Source organism: Psammomys obesus, unplaced genomic scaffold (assembly GCF_907164565.1).
Source record: "Psammomys obesus unplaced genomic scaffold, mPsaObe1.curated_primary_1811, whole genome shotgun sequence".
Taxonomy (NCBI): Eukaryota; Metazoa; Chordata; class Mammalia; order Rodentia; family Muridae; genus Psammomys; species Psammomys obesus.
Genome location: NW_026596034.1, coordinates 33,850,967 through 33,873,531, shown reverse-complemented (window position 1 = coordinate 33,873,531; position 22,565 = coordinate 33,850,967). Strand labels below are relative to the sequence as shown.

The 22,565-nt window shown below is 44.8% G+C and overlaps 1 protein-coding gene across 1 annotated transcript in view; it reads right to left on the bottom strand.

Moving 5' to 3' along the window:
- Nucleotides 1-22,565, bottom strand: part of Cdh13 (cadherin 13) — an 847,250-nt gene that overhangs the window by 628,829 nt on the left and 195,856 nt on the right. The window contains exon 2 of the mRNA XM_055621425.1: nt 2,505-2,616. Coding sequence (XP_055477400.1) covers nt 2,505-2,616 — 112 coding nt within the window. The remainder of the gene's footprint in view (nt 1-2,504; nt 2,617-22,565) is intronic.

Below are 22,565 nucleotides of genomic sequence, written 5' to 3'. Positions count from 1 at the left end.
AGTAACAACAGAAATACCTTTATGGTTGGGAGTCATCACACATAAGGAACTGCATTAAAGGGCCTCAATGTTAGGAAGGTTCAGAACCTCTCCTCCAGAGGATCTGATACCCTTTTCAGTCTCAGTGGGCATCTGCACTCTTTAAAATTGGACAGAAAAAAAAAAAACTGACAAGGAGTAAAAAGAAGAAAGAGTTGGGGAATAAGTGTCTGGAAAACTAGCAGTAAAAATATTAAATGGATATTTCCATGGATAAGCTTTGACTTCCTCTTTATGACTGTAATAGACCAGACATCGCTCCTTTTGCAGACTCAGGTTTTTCTAAACAGTTTTCAACAGGCATTCTCTAGTCTCCATAAAATTTATTCCCAACCTAGATAGAGTTAACCTCATCCACAGGCTAGTCACAGAACAAACTCTATTTGTTGTCGCCTTGAGATGAATTTACAAGTGCGTAACCAGTTTTGATCTTTATGTTTTGTTCTAGTACCAGACATCGGCCAGCAGTTTCACCAAAAGGGCTAATTAGATTTTGCTGACCCAACATCTCATGCACAAACATAACATTTTTAATTGTGATTGATTCTTGTATCACTGGATTTCCCTGAGTGTGTTGTTATAGATAATAAGCCTAGTCTCATTTAGCATTTAGCAGCTTACACAGGAGCAAGGGCCATAACCAAGTTAATTACTTAGGGGATTAAGACAACGCACACACACACATACTCACCACATATACACACAATACCTTCGATGTTGGAAGGTACAGTATGTTGCAGTTTAAATTAAAAACACCCCCTAAACTATAATTGTTCCCAGCTTCTTGGTGGTGAATTGAAAGCTGTTTGGTGTCATGAAGATTATAGAAGCAATCACATTTATGGGCCCGCTTTGCATAGCAGCTCTATTAATTTCCATATAGAGGGTGGCTTTGCATTTCCCAACATGTTAACATCCATGTCATTTGAGACAATCACTTGGAACAAGCAAAAAAGGAAAGCAAGAGACAGAGACAGAGAAGACACACAGTCAGACACAGAGCTGAGGGAAGAGGAGAGCCAGAATATTTGTCATCAATCAAGTTCTACTTGAAATATATTGATTTCTATCAGAGAAGACATTAAAGAACAATTGAGTGTTCCCCTCACTGGCCTGACCCCGGAATCACACTCAGAAATACAGTTACTAGGAAGTTGTACATTGGGATTCACTTCCTTTGTACATTGTCATTAGACTCTAATTGGTCAGATGATCTCATTAATGTAATTGTGTCAGGTGTTCCCAGGCTCCACATTGGAGACCCTGATGCTCAGCATCCCAACTTCATGCTTGTGTTCCTTTCAACTCTTATAACAGGTACCAGCCTCCAGAATATTCCGACCATCGAGCTGTTTTCTTTTCTTTACTCATATCAGTGATATACCACAGAAATGAAGGTTTGGGCCTAGCACAAAAGGCTACCCTAAGTCCATAAGGGCAAACACACATGCGATCACCCTCTTCAAAGGTGCCCTCGGGTCACTGCTTGCATATCCTCTCAAAGACTGGAGTTCTGGAGAGATGGCTCAGCAATAGAGAGCACTGACTGCTCTTACAGAGGGCCAGAGCTCAGTCCCCAGCATCCATAAAGGGCAGCTCACAGCCATATGTAACTCCATTCCAGGAGTTTGAATGCTTTCTTCTAGCCTTTCAGGCAACTGCACTCATGTACACACACACACACACACACACACACACACAAATATATGTGATTAAAAAAAATAAATCTTTACAAATGTTTAAAGAATGGTGCTCAAAAGTTGATAATAAATGGGCTAGGTCTACCACCAATTTCCAGCTCTCTTGTGTAAAACCTGCACCTGCTAGGCATTTATCTCTATGTTTTTGTTCTCTTAAAGGTAAAGTAATACAATATCGGTGTTAAGTACAGTGAAAGATCAGAACCAGATCTAAGAGATGCACATTTTCGGGAAATCAATTGGAATTTGGGGAATTTGAGTTTAATCCACAGAAGCAGCAGAAAAGATTTGAATCTGTTTCAAGACCATCTTATCAGCCTTGAGAACAAGAGTTTTTGATTCCTATGGCTACAAATTCCCAGCTGCCAATACTCTGCCCTCACCGTTATTTTGATCTAATGGTATACGTGAGAAATGGCAGGTAGAACAGCAATCTATAAGAAGGCGATGGTTTTACTCTTGGGTCTGCCCTGTGAAAATGGATTTCATTCCCTCCACATAGTGCAGAATCACCCTAGAGGCTGGCAGTCCCCCTTTTCTGGGTGTGGGTCAGCAGGGCCTGTTGGAGATAAAAGACTGAGAACTGAGAAGAACTATATTAATCTGCAAGCCGGCAAGTCTGTCATTTGAAAGCACCCGCCCAGGGCCAAGCAGTAACATAAGAAATGTGACCAGAAAACAGGAGAAGACCCAACGTCCTGAGATATGTCACAAACAGCAGGGAAGCCCACGTGAGTGGGCCTGAACCATTGTGGAATGGCTTACAGTTTAGGACGGGCTGGTCCTCTATGAATGCCACGGGCTGGCGGATGTGTAACACTTTCTGCTGGAATCCAGGCGTGCAGTCCAAATCATCTGCAGATGTTCCCAGGAGCACCTGAGGGAAGGAAGTCATCAATATTTTAACAGCAGCTAGCATGTTTGCCTGCTAACTTTTCCTTCCCCTTAACCAAATCTACAACTTTTAGAAATGAGCTGAGGTTTTAATTTCATTTTCCTCCAAGCGAAGAGGCAAGTTGATGCGCCTCTCATGGCTGCCAACAGCTCATTTTTTGGCAATGAGATTTTTTGGAAGATGCAAAAACCAGGAACAGCTGCTGCGGCTTCCATTAAGTTGAAGTTAAAGAAATAATGTCGTAAGAGTTTTACACCTGCTAAGAATCTCACTGTGGTCGCCATGTGTGAAATTTCATTACAAAAAGTGTCAATTTCCAGTGACGTCTGAGATAAAATCAGCCTCGTGTTCATACATGCAAAGGAACAATGCCATTCCCCAAAGAGGAGGAAGGGAAAGCAGAACTTTCCCACTGGAGTTACTTCTAGAAGTATTACAAGGCCTGTGGGAGCTTCACCCTGGGTTACCATAGTGACCATGAGCAGCAAGGTAGCCACCGGACACCCACAATGTAGCTGACCCGAAACTGGGACATTTTCATTATTATCAACTTGACACAAACCAGAGTCGCCCACGTAGAAGAAATCTCAGTGGAGGGACTGCCTCCACCACGGGGAAGTCTGTGAGACACTGTCTTGATTGTTGATGAATGTGGAGTGGGAGGGTCCCGCCTGCTGTGGGTGGTACCGCCTCTGGGGCAGATGGTCCCGCCTCAACAAGCTTTGAGGAGCCAGCCAGGAAGCAGCATTCCTCCATGGCTCCTCCTCTGCTCCTGCTTGAGTTCCTGCCTTGGCTCCTCTAGATGATAGGCTGTGATCTGGATAGGTCAGACAGATAAATCCTGTCCTCCCCAAGTTGCTTCTGGTCAGGGTGTTTATCAAGCCACAATAGAAGAGGAACTATCATAAAAAAATAATTTTTACACCAACTATCCATAGTGCTGAACATAAGCAGCTGAGATCATTAATTTCACCAGTTTCTTTTCACTTTTGCAAATGTTGGCTGCCCCAGAATATAAAATGTTTGATTCTTTCCAAGGCCTCACTTTGTCCTTGAGATTTCACATCATCCATCTTTCCGAAAAAAAAGAAAAAAAAAACAAAACACAAAAATAAAAGCTGGGCTATAGTGTGGTGAAGCACTGTCCCCCAAGCATGGCATGGCCATGCCGTGTTTTTGAAAACAGAACAGCTAAAATGATTACCTCCAAGGGACACTTAGAAAGCCCACCCATGTGTGTGTGGGAGTGGGGGGACAGTTTCAGGGCTCCCACGGTATGTGCGGTCTCTCATCCTGAGGATATGCAAGTATTAAGCACTGCTAAGAAGGGGATGCTCTTCTTGGGTGTCGCACACTCCTGTAAGTGGCCCGCATTATTCTCACTGGCTTTCCAAGCCAGACCTGGGTGGAATCTGTGAGTGACCCACGTGGGGTTAACAGACATTTGTTCATAATGCCCTAGAAGTCACTTACACACTTTGGGATTTGAAAGTCCGTGGTGTCCTCTGGGACAAGGTCTAACTTAGATAAAAACGGACTAAAGATCTGTACTCGGGGACTCTCATCTCCAGGAGAGAGACCTGGCTGGGTACTCACCTGTTTCCATGAGGCGTCTACCTCCCACACTCACACAGGCCTGCTTCTTCACCTTCAGAGGCAAAGCTGCCGTGTTTGAGCCCTTATCACACGGCGGGTACTGTGTTAAGCTTGCTCTGAGCATAATCAGGGCTAGTCTTCCCAGCAGCCCGAGATGGGCATGTGCATTGCAGAAGACCTAGGCTTCCAGGAATGAAATAACTATGCTCAAGATCTACAGGTGGATGGTGGAGTTGGGGTCTGAATATAAGTTCAGCTGTCCTTGATATGTCTTCTGGCAAGTGTCTTGACCCTTAGACCTTCCCGCTTAGGCTATAGAGCAGCAGCTCTCAACCTGTGGGTCATGACCCCATTGGGGAGAGTTGCATATCAGTTGTGTATCAGACATGTATTTACATCAAGATTCCTAACAGTAGCAAAATCACAGCTATGAAGTAGCAACAAAATAATTCTATGGTTGGAGGTCACCACAGCAGGAGGAACTGTATTAAAGGGTCACATCTTCAGGAAGGTTGAAAACCACGGCTAAGGAGACTTGGTTTTGTTTTCATTTTCTCAGCTAGCTCTCCAGAAAGTAGAAAAGGGCCACCTAATCTGAGCTGAAATTACCAGCGTTGAGTCTTTAGACTCGTAACATCCCCAGCGACAGCCTTTCCATGATGGAGGAGGAAGGGAGTTAGTCCACACTGCCCAGTCCTGCATCCTTCAGGACAGCTGGAAGGTGTGTCCTGTGCCGCCTGTTTCTACTCGGGGTCACTCTAGTTGTACACCACCGGTGGATGTCTGACTTGATAATTCAGTTTTCACAAGCTACCTTCCCTCCTTGGCCAATTTTCCCCACCCTTCCATCTCTATCTGAGACCCGTCTTTCGAAGATTTGCACTCAAAGCTTTGACTCAGCCCTTGCTCTTACAGAAACAGAACTCTTAAAGCAGACCTTGAATTTTTTTTGATGGTTCTTTTCTAAATTTATTTTTAATAAATATATTCACTTTACATCCTGATCATAGCTCCTTTCCTCTTCTCCTTCCGGCCTCACCCTCCCACCCTCTCCTCAGAAAAGAGGACCCCCCACCAACCTACCCCAGAACCCCAGAATCTCAGCAACCCCAGCAACCCCAGCAACCCACATCAAGTCATATCATCCTCATCCACTGAGGCCAGGCAAGGAGTTCCGTTAGGGGGAAGTGATTGAAAAGCAGGCAACAGAGTCCATGTCATAGACAGCACCCACTCAACTTCCTAGGGGACTCACTTGAAAACAGACCTTAAATTCCTAACCAGGGCACATCAGCAGTGAAGAAAGTGAATTCTCTTCCCCATCAGCAAACTCCAAACAATTTGCAAAAGGTTGGCCGCTGAGGAGCAGGGGGCTCCACTCTGAATGCCAGCTTTCTGAGAAGCACTGAACCTCAAGGAATAGGAGCAAGAATCAATCTCAGGAGGTTGGTGGTGTGGCCTGGCTGAGCCACTTCAGAGAAACTAGGGTGAAGAAGTCACCATCTGCCCTGACATTATCTTTCTCAGATCAGAGTGAGAGGGAGGCTACCCTCGGGCAGTGTGCCCAGGTCTGCCTGCAAGGGTCCTTGTGTCTGGAGGCCTGGCTCTACTTTGATGCCTCTGAAGCCATCATAGAGCTGACATCCTAAGCGGCACATCTGCAGAATCCAGGCTCGGAGCTCAGAATAATTTGCAGGCATTGTTGCAAGCAGAAAATCTATAACCCGCTAATGCTAATTCAGTTAAACAGAAACGGGCAAAGATCGCACCTTGTGCCTGCGATTATACGTTAACCTTCTAATTGGCTAATTCTGCCCTCAAATCCCAGACCAGTCAACCAGTCACCCCAGACATATTGAGGAAGGCACAATTTCCCTGGGGACACTGAGCTAATCATCCAAGAGGGAGAGACTCTGGTTACGTCAAGGAACAGTAATTTCTGCCTGAGTCTCCATGTTCTCTATGATCAATCCTTTCCCTGATTCTTTGACAGTGTCGGTTCAGTATACTTCTAGAATCCTAAAAGAAAAAAAAATCAACCTTTTCTAGCTGCCAGGAAGAGTTAGAGCAATGGGAGACCTTTGTTTTGTCTTTGTGAATTTGGGGGTCAGCTTATCTACCAGTCAAAAATGAAATAGCTTGTGTCCTCCTTAGGGTTTTGAATGCTGCAATGAAACACCATGTCCAAACACAACTTGGGGAGGAAAGGATTTATTCAGCTTACACTTCCATATCACTGTTCATCATCAAAGAAGTCAGGACAGGAACTGAAACAGAGCAGAAATATGGAGTCAGGAGCTGATGCAGAGGCCATGGAGGAGTGCCATGGGCTTGCTCCCCATAGCTTGCTCACCCTGTTTTCTTCCAGAATCCAGGACCACTTGGATGCCCAGGGAAGGCACCACCCACAATGGGCTGGGCCTTCCCCCATCAATCACTCACAAAATGCCCTCCAGGCCTGTCTACAGCCCAACTGTTCAGAGGCATTTTCTCAGTTGAAGCTTCCTCCTCTCCAGTGACTCTAGCTTGTGTCAAGTGGACATAAAACTAGCCAGCACAGCTTATAAAATTAAAAAAAAAAAAAAAGTGGCACCTGCTATGCAAAGGGGATGACTTAGTGATGTCAAAGTGTCACATCAGGTGTTATCCTTTTACACTATTGTTCAAGCTATTTGTTGAAGTCCTGAGATTCATTCAACGCTGTTATCCTGGGCCTGGTGAATTAGTCTTTCTGTTGCTGTGCTAAAGAAATGTGGGGGAAAGAAATGGTTTATTTGGCTTGAGGGTCACAGTCCCTCATTTAGGGCTGCCATCACAGGAACTGAAAGCAGGAACTGAAGCAGAGGAACACAGTTTGCTCCTTAAACAGCTCAGGGCCACCTGCTCAGAGGTGGCACTGCCCACAGTGGGCTGTGCCCTTCGATATCCATCAGTAATCAAGAAAGATGCACCCACAGGCATGCCCATGGGAGAAGCTGATGAAGGGAATTCCCCAGCCGAGGTTCCCTTCTCCCAGGTAACTCTAGTTTGTCCCAAACTGACAAACACTAACCAGCCCAGCCAGGGATTTGTGGGAAGGCTCTGCAGTCTAGCCTTTCAGCATGTGGTCACCAGGGCCATTTTCCATGTTCAAACTTGGCTGGCCTCTTGCTGATGGATTCAGCATGCTTTTCAGATGCTGCACACCTCTGTTTTCTCATGTAGATGTGGGATGTGTGTGGATTCAGCAGGATGATTCATAGAATGTAATTAGAAAAGTGCTGCCCAGGAAAGGTGGTCGATAGACATTAACTATAGCAGTATTATAGTCCAGAAAAGGAGACAGGCATTAGCGAATCCTCATTTAAGTAATCGACAAACTAAAATGAAAATCTAAGTTGAAAGGAAAGCATCACATCCTTCGGGAGTATTTCAAAGTAAGGCAGGGGAGGGTCTATCCTCATCTAGGGACCTCAAGCAAATCCATCCCCTGAGAAAGAACGTTCTGTTTTGAACTTGGGACTAAAAAGAGGCTGGGTAAATGGAGAGGATACTTACCTCTTCTTTTTTTTTTCCATGTATACGTTGGGTCTAAGTGTGCATGTATGCATGTTTTCATGTGTATGCGCACATGTATGTGCCTGTGCATATGAAGGCCTGGGGTTGATGTTGAATGTCTTTCTCAGTTGCTTTCCACCTTATGTGATGAAGCTGAATCCCTCTCACGTGGGTCCAGAGCTCACTGACAACTAATGTCACTAGCAAGCTTACTCCAGGGACCCCTGTCTCTGCCTCCCATGTACTGAGATTACTGGTGGCCCCAACATCCTCCTGGCTTTTATGTGGATTCTGGGATCTGAACTGTGATCTCCTTTGTTGAGTAGCAAGTGTTTCACCTGCTGAGACTCCTCCCCAGCCCAAGACCTACCCCTTAATCCAATACGCCCTGCTTTCACAGGAATCATTTTGTGTCTCTCTAGGAGTGCTGTGGCATAGCTTGCAATCACAAAATGGCCTTTACCGAAGAATCCCAACCAACAGCACTTCCTAAGACTGGATGTATCGATGCCCAGGGACAATAGAATGCTCTAGTTACTGCCTGCTTTCTGAGAACTCAAACCTGTATCATCCACTGATCTTGTCATGGACCCCCAACCTCACAGTCTGAGTAAGTGCAGGGCAGGTCATGGACCTCCATCACTTAATGTTGTAAGAATTAACACCTGGCCATCCTCCCAAGCTAGCTCAGCCTTTCTCCAACATGATTCAAAGTCACTGGCACAAAGATCCTACCTGGACAGACTGTTCCCCACACCCTCTGGATCTTTGCCAAGCAGAACCTGCAAGCACTCCAAATATATCATCACTTCCATGTCAATAGCGGTCCTCTGATATGGTTCATGTGCTCAGCTGTGCCTTAGTGCTCACTGAGCATAAACTAAAGGTGCAGATGCGTCATTGTGAGCATGGCAACTATGGAGTTGTATAATCACCGAAGGATACCCATTATTTGAAAATTGCCATCAGTCTGCTCTGCAGGCAGGTTCAGGTCCTAGAAAGACAAGAACCACGGGTCTGAAATACATGGTTCAGTGCAAATCCTAGCTCTGTCCCTGGAGTCACAGAGGTGAGTCACCTGTGCCTCGGTTTTCCAAGATGGAAACTCGGAGAAATGATGGCCTGTTGCTGGTTATTCTGACACCTGAATGAGGAGATTGTTACAGAGGGGACAGACACACACCAGTTGCTAGCACATCTCCATTGTTATCCCTCCATATTATATTTAAATGAATGCATTTATGATTTGCTGCTGTTCCCAGTGCAGTCAGGACCAGATGTCATTAAAACACCATTTGTTGCTATTATGAAACTTCCTAGTGGATGATGGCTCAGAACTGTGCAAAAAGGAGTACCTCGAACATATATCCAAGGATAGAATAGTAGGGGGCCATGTGCATATCAGTGTCCTGCAGTGAAAGGCCCCTTTCCTGCACTGGCTGAGCAAGGAAGGCCGCTTTTTTAAAATATTAATTAATTAATTAATTAATTAATTAATTAATTAGCATCCTGGTCGTAGCCCCCTCCCTCCTCTCCTCCCAGTTCCCCTTCCCTCCCCCATCCCCCTCTCCTATTCCTCAGAAAAAGGGAGCCCCTTACCCCACCCCACCCCAGCTTATCAAATCTCATAAGGACCAAGTTCATCCTCTTCCCCTGTAGCCTGGTAGGGTGCTCTTGTTGGGGGCGGGGGGGCAGTGATCAAAAAGCAGGTAACAGAGTCCATGTCAGACAGAATCCAAGTATCCTTTAAAGTGGAAATGGCTCAGAGCCCTCTCCTCCCTCCAAGAGTCCCTGTCCTGAAATCATGCATCAAGTCCCTGCCCTGACCAGCACCCAGGACATCCTCTTTATACCTGGCTTTCCTCTGCACTTTCTTTTCCCCTCAGTACAAACATTCTCTCTTTAAAAGGGGGTGGGATGTTTATGCTGGCAGGTGCTGTTTTAAGAGCATAGCCAACTCTGAAGCTTCCTTACAGAATCTTTCTCTCTCTCTCTCTCTCTCTCTCTCTCTCTCTCCCTCTCTCTCTCTATGTGTGATGGTCCATCTTAATTCTCAACTTGACAGGATATAGAATCAACATGGAAACAAATCTCTGGCCATGTCTAAGAGGGACAATCTAGATTAGATTAATGGAGATGGGAAGAACACCCCCTAAATACAGGTGGTACTATTCCACAGGCTGCTGTCCCGGGCAAATTGGGTGTGTGTATGTGTGTGGGGGTTGGGGAGCAAGCTGAACACCAGCGGTCACCTCTCCTGACTGCAGATGGAATGCGAGCATACACTGTACACTCCTGTTGCCATGACTTCCTCACGATGATGCCCTGTACCCTCAAACTGTGAGCCAAAATAAACCCTTCTCCCTTCCATCGCATTTTGTTCTAGTGAGACGAGAAACTAATGCGGTCATCAATTGCCAGCCTGTGGGGTGAACCTGGTCAGCAGATGAGACCAGGGGAGACAGAATGGAGTTTGTCGTAAAGCAGATGATCATGTCCCATAGAGAGGACTTCTTAGGGCTGACCCTATGGCATCACGTCACTATGCATGACTCCCACACCTTGGCTTGCTCTCTCCTGGACTTGATCTGAGCTGCCCACTTGCACTCTAGACTTTAGAGATGGACTCTGGAGCCAAGAGTACTCCTTGTTGTGAATCTCTAGAAATGAGGCACAAAGGTACACACACCTTGTGCTGTTGGCCCCATTGTAAAAATTCTGGCCAGGAATCAATGGCTAACACAATTGGCATAAAAGGATTGTCACCACTTCAGCCCGGACACTGAAATGTCCCATAGGATACCTCCCTCTATCAATGAAAAACCAAGGAAGAACTAACTCCATGCTTTTAGCATGGTCTAGAGAAAGCATACTGACTTAAATCCCTGTACAGGTCACAGGCATCCAGGGGAGGTAGCTGGCAAGGAGCAGCCATACCACTGTAGGCCAGTTTATTGAGGTGTGTGGCTGTCTAACCAGAGCTGCCCAGTGAGCAGGCACAGAACCTGGGCAGAGAGCTTCCATGCCCCAGGTTCTGCAGACTTTTCCCAATGACCAGCGGGAAACAGAAAGCCGGGAAGAATCAGCTTAACACACTGTCTTCAAAACAGCATAAATATAAAGAAAGTCCCTGCCACAAATAATGATCTCATGGGCAGTGGACAGCCTCAGGTCTCATCTTCCCTTAAGCCAGTTTCCCAATGTTATTGTCCCAGACAAAGCTTTTCATGTCTCCCTAGCGCTGTTTTCTACTAGTGACTAACCCACTATTTGCTATTAGCTTGGATGGACGGCTGCTTTCTCCCTGCCACAAAACACCTCTTGTTTGCTCTCATCAGAATGGCTTTGCTGCAACCAGTTTGGAGGGACCGAGGCTACCGGAGAAAGAGTCTCAGTCTCTGGCTTGCAGGATGCAAAAATGGTAAAGCAGGATATTTCGATTGAGTCTTTATCCTGCTAAACACCAAAAGCCTAGACTCCGGGAAAGACTTAGAAAGGTTCACAATCCACCGACAGTCTAAGAAGATAGCATTCCCAAGACTCTCATGCACACACTCACACATGCCCACACACCTAAGCTTCCATTATTGACACTGCTGGAATCTAACTTCCCCGAAACATTTTTGGTGTTTTAAAGCTGCAGGAATACAATAGCTGCCACCTTGCTGGCTGTTACAGTAACAGATATTTAGAAATGATATTGGCGTTCCCCTGGAGACAAGCCAGAATATACTTCTTTTCCCTTGGCGAGTCCTTGTGGAGGTTTGCAAGCACAATTTGAAAACAACACTCTGGACCTCATTTTTAATTGAATGTTCCTCAAATTATAAGAAAGGGAGTTTACTGTATAAGGGAGAGGAATGAGACCAGAGGCTGAACGAACACCAGTCTGCAATCTGGCCATGCAACTATTTCTATGTCTTTTAACAAATTACTTCACTGGGTCATCAGTCCATGCTGTCTTTGGGAAATGCAGCACAGTATTTGTGGTACTCAGTAGCTGAGAGCTTCAATGAAACAACACACAGGGAAAAGAAAAAATAAGGGACCCCTAAAATGTCATCATCCTGGAGCCTGTATCCTGAGAATATGCTGGGTTCCAGCACACAGAGGAATCCAGGTTGAGAATCAGTTGGCTTTAAAATAAAACGCTTATCTTGAAAGATGTGGAAGGACCCAGAATGGTTCAAGGGTCTTTGAAAATAGGTGAGTCAAACCAAAATAGATGTGGTTGTGGACGTGGGGACAGAAGGACACTGTGGAGGAGGGACCGGAGTGGCACTGAAGATGAGGAACACGCAGCAGGCTGGAAGCGCGCTCAGAGCAGGGAAATGAAATAGCACAAGGGGACTCGCCCCCAAAGGACTTTAGAAGGGATTGCTACCCCAACCCCATCAGTGACTGTCCTAAGCACATCTCTCCCGAACACCGACAGGCTGGGTTGCTCCCCTTCTGATCTGCTATTGTGAGAGAGTTCATTGATACCTCTGGAGTATTTTTTTTCCTCTTGAGACAGGGTCTCGTGTAGCCCAGACTGGACTCAAACTCACCATGGAATCAATTGTGACCTAACCTTATGATCCTTCTGAGGGCTGGGATTGAAGTCAGTGCCACAACACCTAGTTCTGTGTGGTATAATAAAGCTACATTCCTAGACCCTTTATTTATTTACAGTACTGAGCAGCAGAGCTATAGAACTTTGCATGCCATGTAAGTTCTTTACTTCTGTGTTATATTTAGTCCTTAGTCAAATTTCATTTTTTAAAATTATGTCCTAGTTTCTTGGTCAGATGCTAGAGACTGAGAAATGGACAAAGCCTTTAATAAACTTACCATCTGGGAGGAAAGCAAGACATACATAATTACTACAATGTAATAAACTGTGTTTCACTATGTAGCAAATCAGCTACATAGTTGAAGTTAAAGACAGGAGCTAAGATAATGTAAAATCTGAGTCTGGCCACTTAGTTGCTGTGTACTTACACTAAGGCAAGCTGCATTTAACTCTTCTGTGCCTCAGTTTCAACATTTGCATAGTAAACTAGTGAAACTACCTATTTAGATCTTGAGCCCTTGGAAAGAGTCTGGCTTTCTGCTTCTGCTCCATGTGACTATGGCTACCATTTGAATCATTCTCTTGCAGCACGTACAAGGTGAGACAGATAGGAAGGAGAGGGTATAACGCACTTCTTAGGGGAGAGAAAGAGACTTGGACCGCGTCACAGATAAGGCCACATTGGGAAAATGATTTGAAATTTTTCAAGTGGCAAACTATGAGGAAGAATGTTCCATACCGGAGGTTTGGTAAATGTAAATACCACGCTGCCAGTTCAAGAGATCGGGACCCATCCAGCGGGAGTGACAAGCTACGGGTTGTTTTCAAGATTATTTGAAGGTGTTTTGTGTTCTCGAAATGGGATTGATTGATGAAGCTTGCCTGCCTCAGACCAAGCCAAAAGCTATTCGGTCAAATCAGTATTTGTCTAAAAAGCATTAACTCTTTCTGTCTAAGGGTCCAGGATTAATCAAGTAAGCTCAAATGGAAAATTCAACAGGGAAATAAACATCCATGACAATGCGCTTTAGTGCATTTGTAGAAAACCCAGACACTGTGCCTGCCTGGTGTTGGCACTTTCTGGCTTCTGCATCTACTCCTCCTGAAATGTGGGGAGCTAAACCAATAGTGCCAAATGTCACAGAAGATCTGCATTCTCAGAGCCCCTTGCCCCCGTGGGGTCTTAGGTGAGTTCCAGTAGACTCAAAGTTTAATTGACAGTTAATGCAAATCTGTCCTGTGTCAGGTTCTAGAAAATGCGTCAGATCTATACACTAAGCCCTGAATGTTTAGAGACCATGGCTAGGAGACTTCAGAAACAGGGGGGTTTGAGTGTGGACATCTTCCTTTGGGTGCTGATGCCCGAACCCAACATGCCAGCCACCATCAGACCCCAGGTTCAACACCAGAGATTTTTCCCCAGGAGTTCAGAAGAGCCTTTCAGAATCTCTCAGCTCTGAGGTGTGCCCTGGAGCAGGAGTCTGGCTATAACATGAGGGAAAGCAGAGGTTGGGAATAAGGAGAGTTACGCTCTAGTGATAGCCCTCAATCCTTGCCCTCATCCAGAGAAATAATTCTGGGTGTGTTACACTGTACCCATGGATGGAAGCCTGCCACAGCATAGCAGTGACCAGTAATAGCCAGGAATCAACATTACAATAATTCTCCAATTCTCCTCTACCTTCTCTTCCTACTCACCCTAGCATCCTGCATCAGCTCCCAGAAAAATTCCCTATATCTAATCCTTATGCCAGACTTAGAAAGCCATGACAGCATATTACGTTCATATCTATGTTGTGACAACATACCACAATCCCAGTGGCTTCAAAACCACTTGGCTATCATCCAGTCATAGAGTTTAAAGTGTAGCCACAGGCTGTGCTCATTTGTAACAATGTTGCCTTGTTCTCAGCTCAACCACCAACGTCCATGGCTAAAGGCCTCCCTCTGCCGCCTTTGAAGCCTCTGGAGAGTCTCAATCACTTCTGGTTTTCTTTCTCTCTGTCATCGAATTGGCTTTCTGTATCCCACTGCCACCTGGCTCTCTTGGTAGAGATTTCTGTGATTGATCTTCCTTTTCCAGGTCATGCAGATGATAGCCACACACTCTGTGAACTAGGATGTGATGATGTATAACAGCGGCTGTCAGCCTACATGAAGCGCTTGTGTGATGAAAGGCAAAGTTCAACAGAGTTCAGTGCGAGTTCTAATGCCATTATATTGTTGTGGATGTAAACATGTTTTTGTTTTGGTCCCAGGTGTGGGATGTGGGACTGATTTGGACGGTCCACGGAAGCAGACAATTTGCTTCGTGTGGGCTCTGAGAGGAGCCCTTTGCCATCCGCAGATGGTTTAAATCTGAGGACTCTGGAGAGAGAATAAATGCCAGAGCCCAGAGAGTATGGAAGGGAGAAAGAACAAGGCTGCTGCTGCTTCCCCCTTGCTACTCTTGTTTGCTGTTGTGAGACAAGAAGTTGAACATCTACTGAAACGAGGACTGGACTGACTCCAAAGAACCCGACGACCCTGACCAGCAGGAAGCAGCTAACAAAGAACTGTTCCTTCTCTCCCACTAGCCCTTTCTCCTACCTAGTGTTGGGGTGTTAGAAGGGACTGGGTGGAATATAGAAAAAAGAGATATAAAAAATATAAATAAAAGAGTATTTTTTAAAAAACTAATACCAGCAGTCCATGATGGCAAGTATCAGCAACACTCATTGACAATAATCGACAATATCTACAGCCACCAAGAGATGAGCCTTTGAGGATGCCTGCGAGTACAAGCATACAAGTTTCTAACCCTCCCTCCTTCAGTCCCTCTCTTTCTCTTCTTCTCCCTTCATCTCCATATCCCATTGCCCCTCTCCCTTCCCCCTTCTCCGCCCCCTCTTCCTCTCCCCTCTCTGCTCCTTGATTGTGGATACAGTGTGACCAGCTGTTCCAGGGACTCCCTCACCATAAGGACTTGTACTCTGTGAGGCAAAACAAACCCCCTCTTCCTTAAATTGGTTCATCAGCTATTTTATCGCAATAGGAAGACAATTAAGAAAATACACTTCTGATCCTTCCCTCCCATTCCCAGACATGTTTGCTATTGAGATCCAGGGAATCTACAGAAGACCTCAATGTTGTGAAAAGACACAAATTCAGACCCAATGTTGTGTCAATTTAACAACTAGACTCTGACCTTTTCTAGCTTAAAAATAATTATCGTTCCTCCTTGGCCTTGCTGTGAAGCGGAACGTTTTATTCTAACTGTGTGACACGTCACACTTTCTTCTCTGCCAGACATTAGACAAGATGTCAGATCTGTCAACACATGAGCAGGTTTTTATTAATTATCTTTCAGAGGCAAAGTCCTTTTGGTGATTTATTTTTTTTCCACACAAGGAAAATTCTTTTATTGAACTAAATGTCTATCTTGTTAAATTGTGGTTTTATTCCCTCTTGCAAAAAACTTCTCACGGAAAAAGTTCCATAAAAGAAAGAGACCAAGTGAGAATGGCACTGAAGGTAAGAGAGCCATTTCTGTCCAGCATGCCTCAGCTGCTGGATGGAAGAAGAATCTGCATTTCTCACTTAAAAAAACAACTGCATCCCATTACATTAAAACAAAACAAAAAAACAAAACAAAACAAAACAAAACAAAAAACAGATTACTCTAGATCAGAAGGCAAAGCAAGGGCTGCTCTTTAGATGCCAATTATTCATATTGAGATGGATCCATTCATTGATGTAACATTCATTGAGCTCCTGCTCTGTAATAGTGCTAAGATAAATATAAATCAGTGAGACACGGTCCACAACTCCAAGGAACACGAGCAGTAACAGGAAAAGCTGGCATGTACATAAGTAACGTGGAGGAGGTGTGAGAGTGTGGAGGAGGAGGGGAATGAGGAAGTAGAGGGAAGAAAGTAGCTGTGGAATCCCCTAGACCACACCAGTATGGCTTATTTTTCTCATGGGACCTTTCTGTTTTAAACAAAAGATACCTAGTAGAAAGGGCCATACACTGTTCAGAGCATTCAGTGGGTAACAAACAGAGGGACTCAGACATCTCTAAACTGAATGATGGCCAAACAATTCCTTGGGTTCTCTAACAACTTCATTTTTGTTTAAAGTGAGGTTTTTGTTTGTTTGTTTTGTTTTTTGTTTTTTGGTTTTTTTTCAAAGATAAGTAATACATTTTCATTTGAAGCTCACCTCTGCCTTCCAAGTGCTGGGATTAAAGCATGCACCATTATGACTGGTTTGCTAGCCCATCATTCCAGCTATGTTGGAGGCTGAAACATTAAGATTTCAAGTTCAAGGCCAGCTTGGGAATCTTAGTGAAACTCTGTCTCAAAAACAAAAAAGGAAAGAAAGAGAGAGAGAAAAAAAAGAAAAGAAATATGGAGAGAAAGAGAGAGAAAGAGAGAGAGAGAGAGAGAGAGAGAGAGAGAGAGAGAAAGGGAAAATATGGGCTTGGGATGTAGCTCTGTGATAGAGTAACTACTTACCATGCATGAGGCCCTAGGTTCAATTTGTAATACCACAACATAATAAACTAATTAATTAATTTGATGTCTTCAACTGTTTCCTGATTCATATTTTGAGAACAGCAACCATGATTTCAACACAATATTTAAATAAAATGTAAATCAGACTCAGATCTGAAGCAAGGCATAGACAAGATCTTCAGCAGAGGGAGTTGTCCAGGGAAATCCTGGTAATGGTTTAAATCAGCTCCCTAAGAAAGAAATGCCTCTGCTTGTGTACCTGCCCATTTCCATGGTGCAAATACTATCACTGTCGCTGTTCTCAAGCTACTGATGTAAAAACCACTGAACACTGGTGTCCATTGCCGCAATGAAATGCCATGATGAAAAAGCAAGTTGGGGAGAAGAGGGTTTATTGGACTTCTAGATCACAGTCCATCATTGGAGAAAGTCAGAACAGGTACTCAAGCAGGGCTAGAACTAGAAAGCAGGACCTGATGCAGAGGCCATGGAGGGGTACTGCTTTCTGGCTTTCTTATAGAACCCAGGACCACCAGCCCAATGATGGCACCACCCACAATGCCCTTCCTCATTGATTACTAAATGAGAGAATGCCTTATACCTAGATCTCATGGAGGAATTTCCTCAACTGAGGCTCCTTCCTCTCTGATGACTCTAGCTTGTGTCAATTTGACACACAAAACCAGCCAGTACAGCTGGGGGAAGATATATACAGTTTGCTGTCTACACAAGCTTCTCCAACAGAAACACGTATGCAGGTACTTATTAGATTTGAACTGTCTAGGCAGCTCTTGGAGGGTCTTTAAGTAGGAACCACAAGGCTACCTGCTACCCCACAGTGAGATCCTGTAATAGAAAACTGGATTACACTAATATGAGTTTAAAACAGCATGGAAAACCCATCTACTAATGGAGAAAACGAGCTGCCACAGTCAGGCTTTATAATCAGAGGAATGCCATGAATTCTTGATTTGGGACTGGGTGTTATTTAAATATTGCTTTTGATGTATTACCTAGAGTCCTAGCTCAAATGATCAGAGATAATCCTGCCTTCTGACATAATTAGGAAGCTGCCGCTGTGCTAAGCTGAGGATAATCAATTTGACCTTGAAAGTTTGTCTATAGTTCCTTACTGATGTTCTGAACATGGTAGAGAAAGCCGTGCTGCCCTCTTCCAGTCCAATACTGTCTACAGACTGTGCTCCAAGGTGCTGCCCCAACTAACAGAGGGGTTACAGACTGATGGCCAGCAGGCTCCTCAGGGCTACAATATCTGCTAGGCGGCCTTTATTTGGTAAGCCACTTGATAACATTTAAACAGCAACAGTTTCCCTTAAAGTGATTGAAATTTAGACAGCACTGAGGTTAGAATTAAAGACAGTAACAGTCCCCATGTGATTCACGCTGGACAGAGCTCCATCATCGGGTGACCACAGTCCATGTGTCCCCAACAACAAGAGCCATTTGCTTTGTGTGTGACCCTAGTTTGCCTTAAGGTCTACATGAAAGTGAGTTGAAGTATTCATTTGTGACTCCATATAGATTTTTCTTGCACCCAGTTCTCTGTGTCCTCTTATGTCCTTTCCTGGTTTCTACGGGTATCTCAGTTTTCTTTGTTGCCTCTTAAGACTCCTAGGATAAGAGTTCCCTGATGACTGGGGAGATGGCTCCATCATTAAAGTTCTTGCCTTGTAAGCAGAAAGAGTTGAATTCTATATCCCAAACACAATGCACACACCACACACACACACACACAAACACAGCCAGCTGTGGTAGCACACACTTAAAAACTCCAGCACTGGGGATTTGGGCAGATCCCTGGCCAATCCCCATTGGCAGATCCTATTGGCCAATTAGACTAGCCTACTTGGTGAGCTCCAGACCAGTGAGAGACACTGCCTCAAAAACATGGTAAACAGCACCTGAGGAATAATAGCCATGGTTGTCCCCTGGCCTCCACAAGCACACACATATATGTGTATCCGTACAGACTTCATCAAAAGTCTCCCTTTAATGGGCTGCTGAAAAACTTCTCATGTTACAGTAAGGCCACACCTACCCTCTGCCCAAGCCTTCTGCATCCATATTGACTTCCTTCTAGCTTGTAGGAATCCTGAATCCACCTGCTCTGATACTTGTTACTTTTTTCATAGCCTTAAGCCCTTCCTGTTTAACCCATGTGTTAGGGTGAGGCAGCCCTCAGTTCTTGCCAGTGTAATCTTCGCCTTCATTCTCTTAACCACACTGGCCACTAAAACCAACCAAAGGGATGTATGAACATAAGCCACTAGGTCATAAACCCTCCTGTTATCAGACTTCAAGTTGTGCTGCCTGCAATCCAGTCTCTTTCCTGACAAGCAAACTTCCAGCAGGTTCTGAGCTGACAAAATTAAAAAAAGGTCTGAGCTGGAATAGTTTACAAAGAACGTTTGAAAATTATTATTATCATGTCCGCTTCCCTCCAGAAGTTCAATTACCTGAAATTTCATGAGTCAGTCCTTTGGATATTTCCAGCCCGAACTAGATTCACACAATATTTCAAAGCTTCAGCTAATCCTACTGCTTTCAAAGTAAGTCTGATTCTTCATAGGGGAAAATAGCATATCTTTCCCAGAGTAAAAGCTGAAGGAGAAGGGCTCATCTTCAAAAATCACATAATGCAATATATATAATATATATATATATATTAGCAAGAAGAGCCTTCCCACTAGAGTCTCCCTAGGAAGCCAAAAGTCAGTTTGACAGACTTTTCTCAAGGGCAAGTAGGGTCTATTAGAAAGGGACACACCATGATAGCCTGTCTATCTGTTGAGTGGCCACAAAGACCACCACCATGTATAAGGTGCTAAAGCTGAAATGAAAGCTTTGGGGAGGAACATGAGAGGAGCAAGGACAGAGTCCTAGGTTGGTCAGTGAGCTGCAGTGCCTAAGACTATCTGTGCTTTAGCATGTAAAGTCCCATATGCCTCAGGATCCTGTCAATGTTGGGTGACCCATTCCCCAGCAGGAATGCACCCCAACAGAGAGAAGAGGAGCTAGATACAATAAATAGTAATGGTACCGATGTGTTCAAGGTCATGGCTAGGGAGTAGGGTCAGAGTGCGAGAGGGCAGCCTTGAAACACTGGGCACAGCCATCACACCTACCTCTGAAGGACTGGGGTAGGGACATGTCCCAGGCCCAACAGAAAGCATCACATGGAAGGGGGAACTGACTCCCTACTTCACCTCTGTACGAGGGTGGCAGCCTGCAGAACCATACTGTCTTCCTGACTTCTGAACCCTGTCCTAACTCCCATTAGCAGAATCATGGCCTGGAAAAATCACAGCCCACAGACCACATCTGGCCCACTATCTCTATGTGTTAACATGGCTTGATTGGAACCAACAGTGATAGTTGGCTTGCCTACTGTCTACATTCACTTTCAAGCTAGAATAGCAGAATCCAGTAGCTGGGACAGGCGTTGTGTGGCCTGCAGACCTGGCAATGTTGGCTATCTAGTCCTTTAATAAACAGTATCGTTAGACTAAAGCCACTGGTATCCAGAGGTCAGGGGACCTCTGTATGGATCATACAGACAGCCAAAGCAACCCCATCCTGACTGTTGATGTCAAGCATAGAGCCAGAAAACTACTGGGGGACCCTGGGCCAAGAGCTGAAGACAAAATCCTCCATAACTCCCTGCCTATCAGCCACACCACAAGTGTCCGTTCGGCCTCTGTGAAACAGTCATTTAAGAATTAGCCTAATGCAAAGGTGGGCAACTGTGGAAAGATGTGGGAGGATGAGACAGGAAAAGTCACTTAGCACATTCATGGTACTTGGTGACTTTTTTACTTGTTGACTTTTCTCTAAGTTCAGTGTCACCTGAAAATGTTTTTCAACACCTAAAGAAAATAGTGAACAAGAAGAATGGAAGGTCCTTTTCTGACCTCTATGTGCACACACACGTGTACACACATGAATACCCACACACACGTGCATACACACATGTGCATATATACACATGAGCACACCTACAAGCATATCCACAAACATACACATACACACATGTATATACATACATGAGCGTAAAACATATGCAGATACACATAAGTAAACACAAATGGCACACACACAAATAAAAACAAAATTCTTTCAGTGACAGTGAGAATCCGTGAGAGAAGCAGAGCTGGGTGACAGGGACTGTGCATCCCATGAGGCTCAGGAGAGCTTCCTCAGTGAGGAGGAGACAGACACATGCTTTGCTGGAGGGACATGTGGACTGACAGGAAGGCACTTGGGGCCAGCACTGAGGAAAAGGCCCAATGAATGCCAAGTGAGGGATATCTGTGGAACATGACACATCTGAGCAGAGAGGCCCTAACCTTACCAACAGGAACCAACACCCTGGAAAAGCCCGTTGGCACACATGGGCCTGCTTGGACATCTGGGATCTGGATCAGGTTCCTTCCAACTTAGCCACTAAGAATAGCTCACTTACCTAAAGCAAGCATAGGTAACATGGGCTATGCTAAACATGTGCCCAAGAACAGAATCTGCATACCTAATCCCCTGCAAAAACTCTGGACACTGAGTCTCCAGAGAGTTTCCTGGTGGAGCTTCAACATGCTGGGGGAAGGACACACGTCATATGGGAGTGTTTTTAGAGAGGACCCTGGGAACTTGCTACTGCTTCCTTCTGGGTGCTACCCTGGACATCATTTCCCAGAACTAGTTTGACTTCTCAGCTGAGCCCCCTAGGAAATCACAGAACCTGGGCATGGTCTCGAAGACTCCTGATGCAAGATAGATTCCCTTACCTCCTTGCCAGGGCAAGTGTGCTGTGTGGACTTTTCCATCCCACCTTCACGGGCCATATCTGCAGAAACCCCCCACCACCACCTTGCTCCACCCTCACCTCTCTTGCTTTATGCACAAGGTACTGGAGATTCAGAAGCTCCTGTATCCCAAGGCTACCTAGCTCTCTTGATTAACAGCTCAAATGACCTAATTCACAATCCTGCTTCTCCTCCTCTGGGCTCACCCATAGTGTTCATACTGCTTGCAAGAAACTCGGGGATACTTTTGTTTGTTTGCTTGATCCCTACCTGACCAGTCATCTATTTTAAGACTTTACTCCATTTTTATCACAAGATGCTTCAGCAAAGCTCCTCCAGGCTCCGCCTCTTAATCTTGATAGTGAATTTTAGCCTGAATTAGAAGAAAGACAATGAAAACTTGGCAATATGACTCTTCAAGGGTAATAAATGCTCCTTTAAAGGGACTGAATATCCATCCACCGAATAACTCTGTTCTAAAAATGAAAGTAACACCTGGGAAAGCAAAGGGCTGATTATGAAACTCAAATGAGAATGTAGCTATTGGCTAAACTCAATCCTGCTCAGCCTGTCACAAAGAAGGATGAGGAGGGAGGACCCTCCTAAACCAAGCCAGGGCTATCACAGAGTGCAGGACCTGGCCTTAGCTGCCTCATAATGGCTTGCTTTGTCTACATTCAGAGGCAGCAGAATATCCCAGCTGATATAAGTTCTATTACCCTGAATGTATTCGGAGTCTTTTGAAAATAAAGATCTCTTTGGGCCTGACCTTCTTTCTCATCAATGTTTCTCAAAATGGATTCCATACAACACTCTGGTCTGTGAGATTTTACGTGGCATCCTCAGAAACATTTCTTTTCAATTCATGGTTGTGCCTTATTTTAATGCTTGCTTCCTATTTATAGCAAGTGATATTGACTTTCT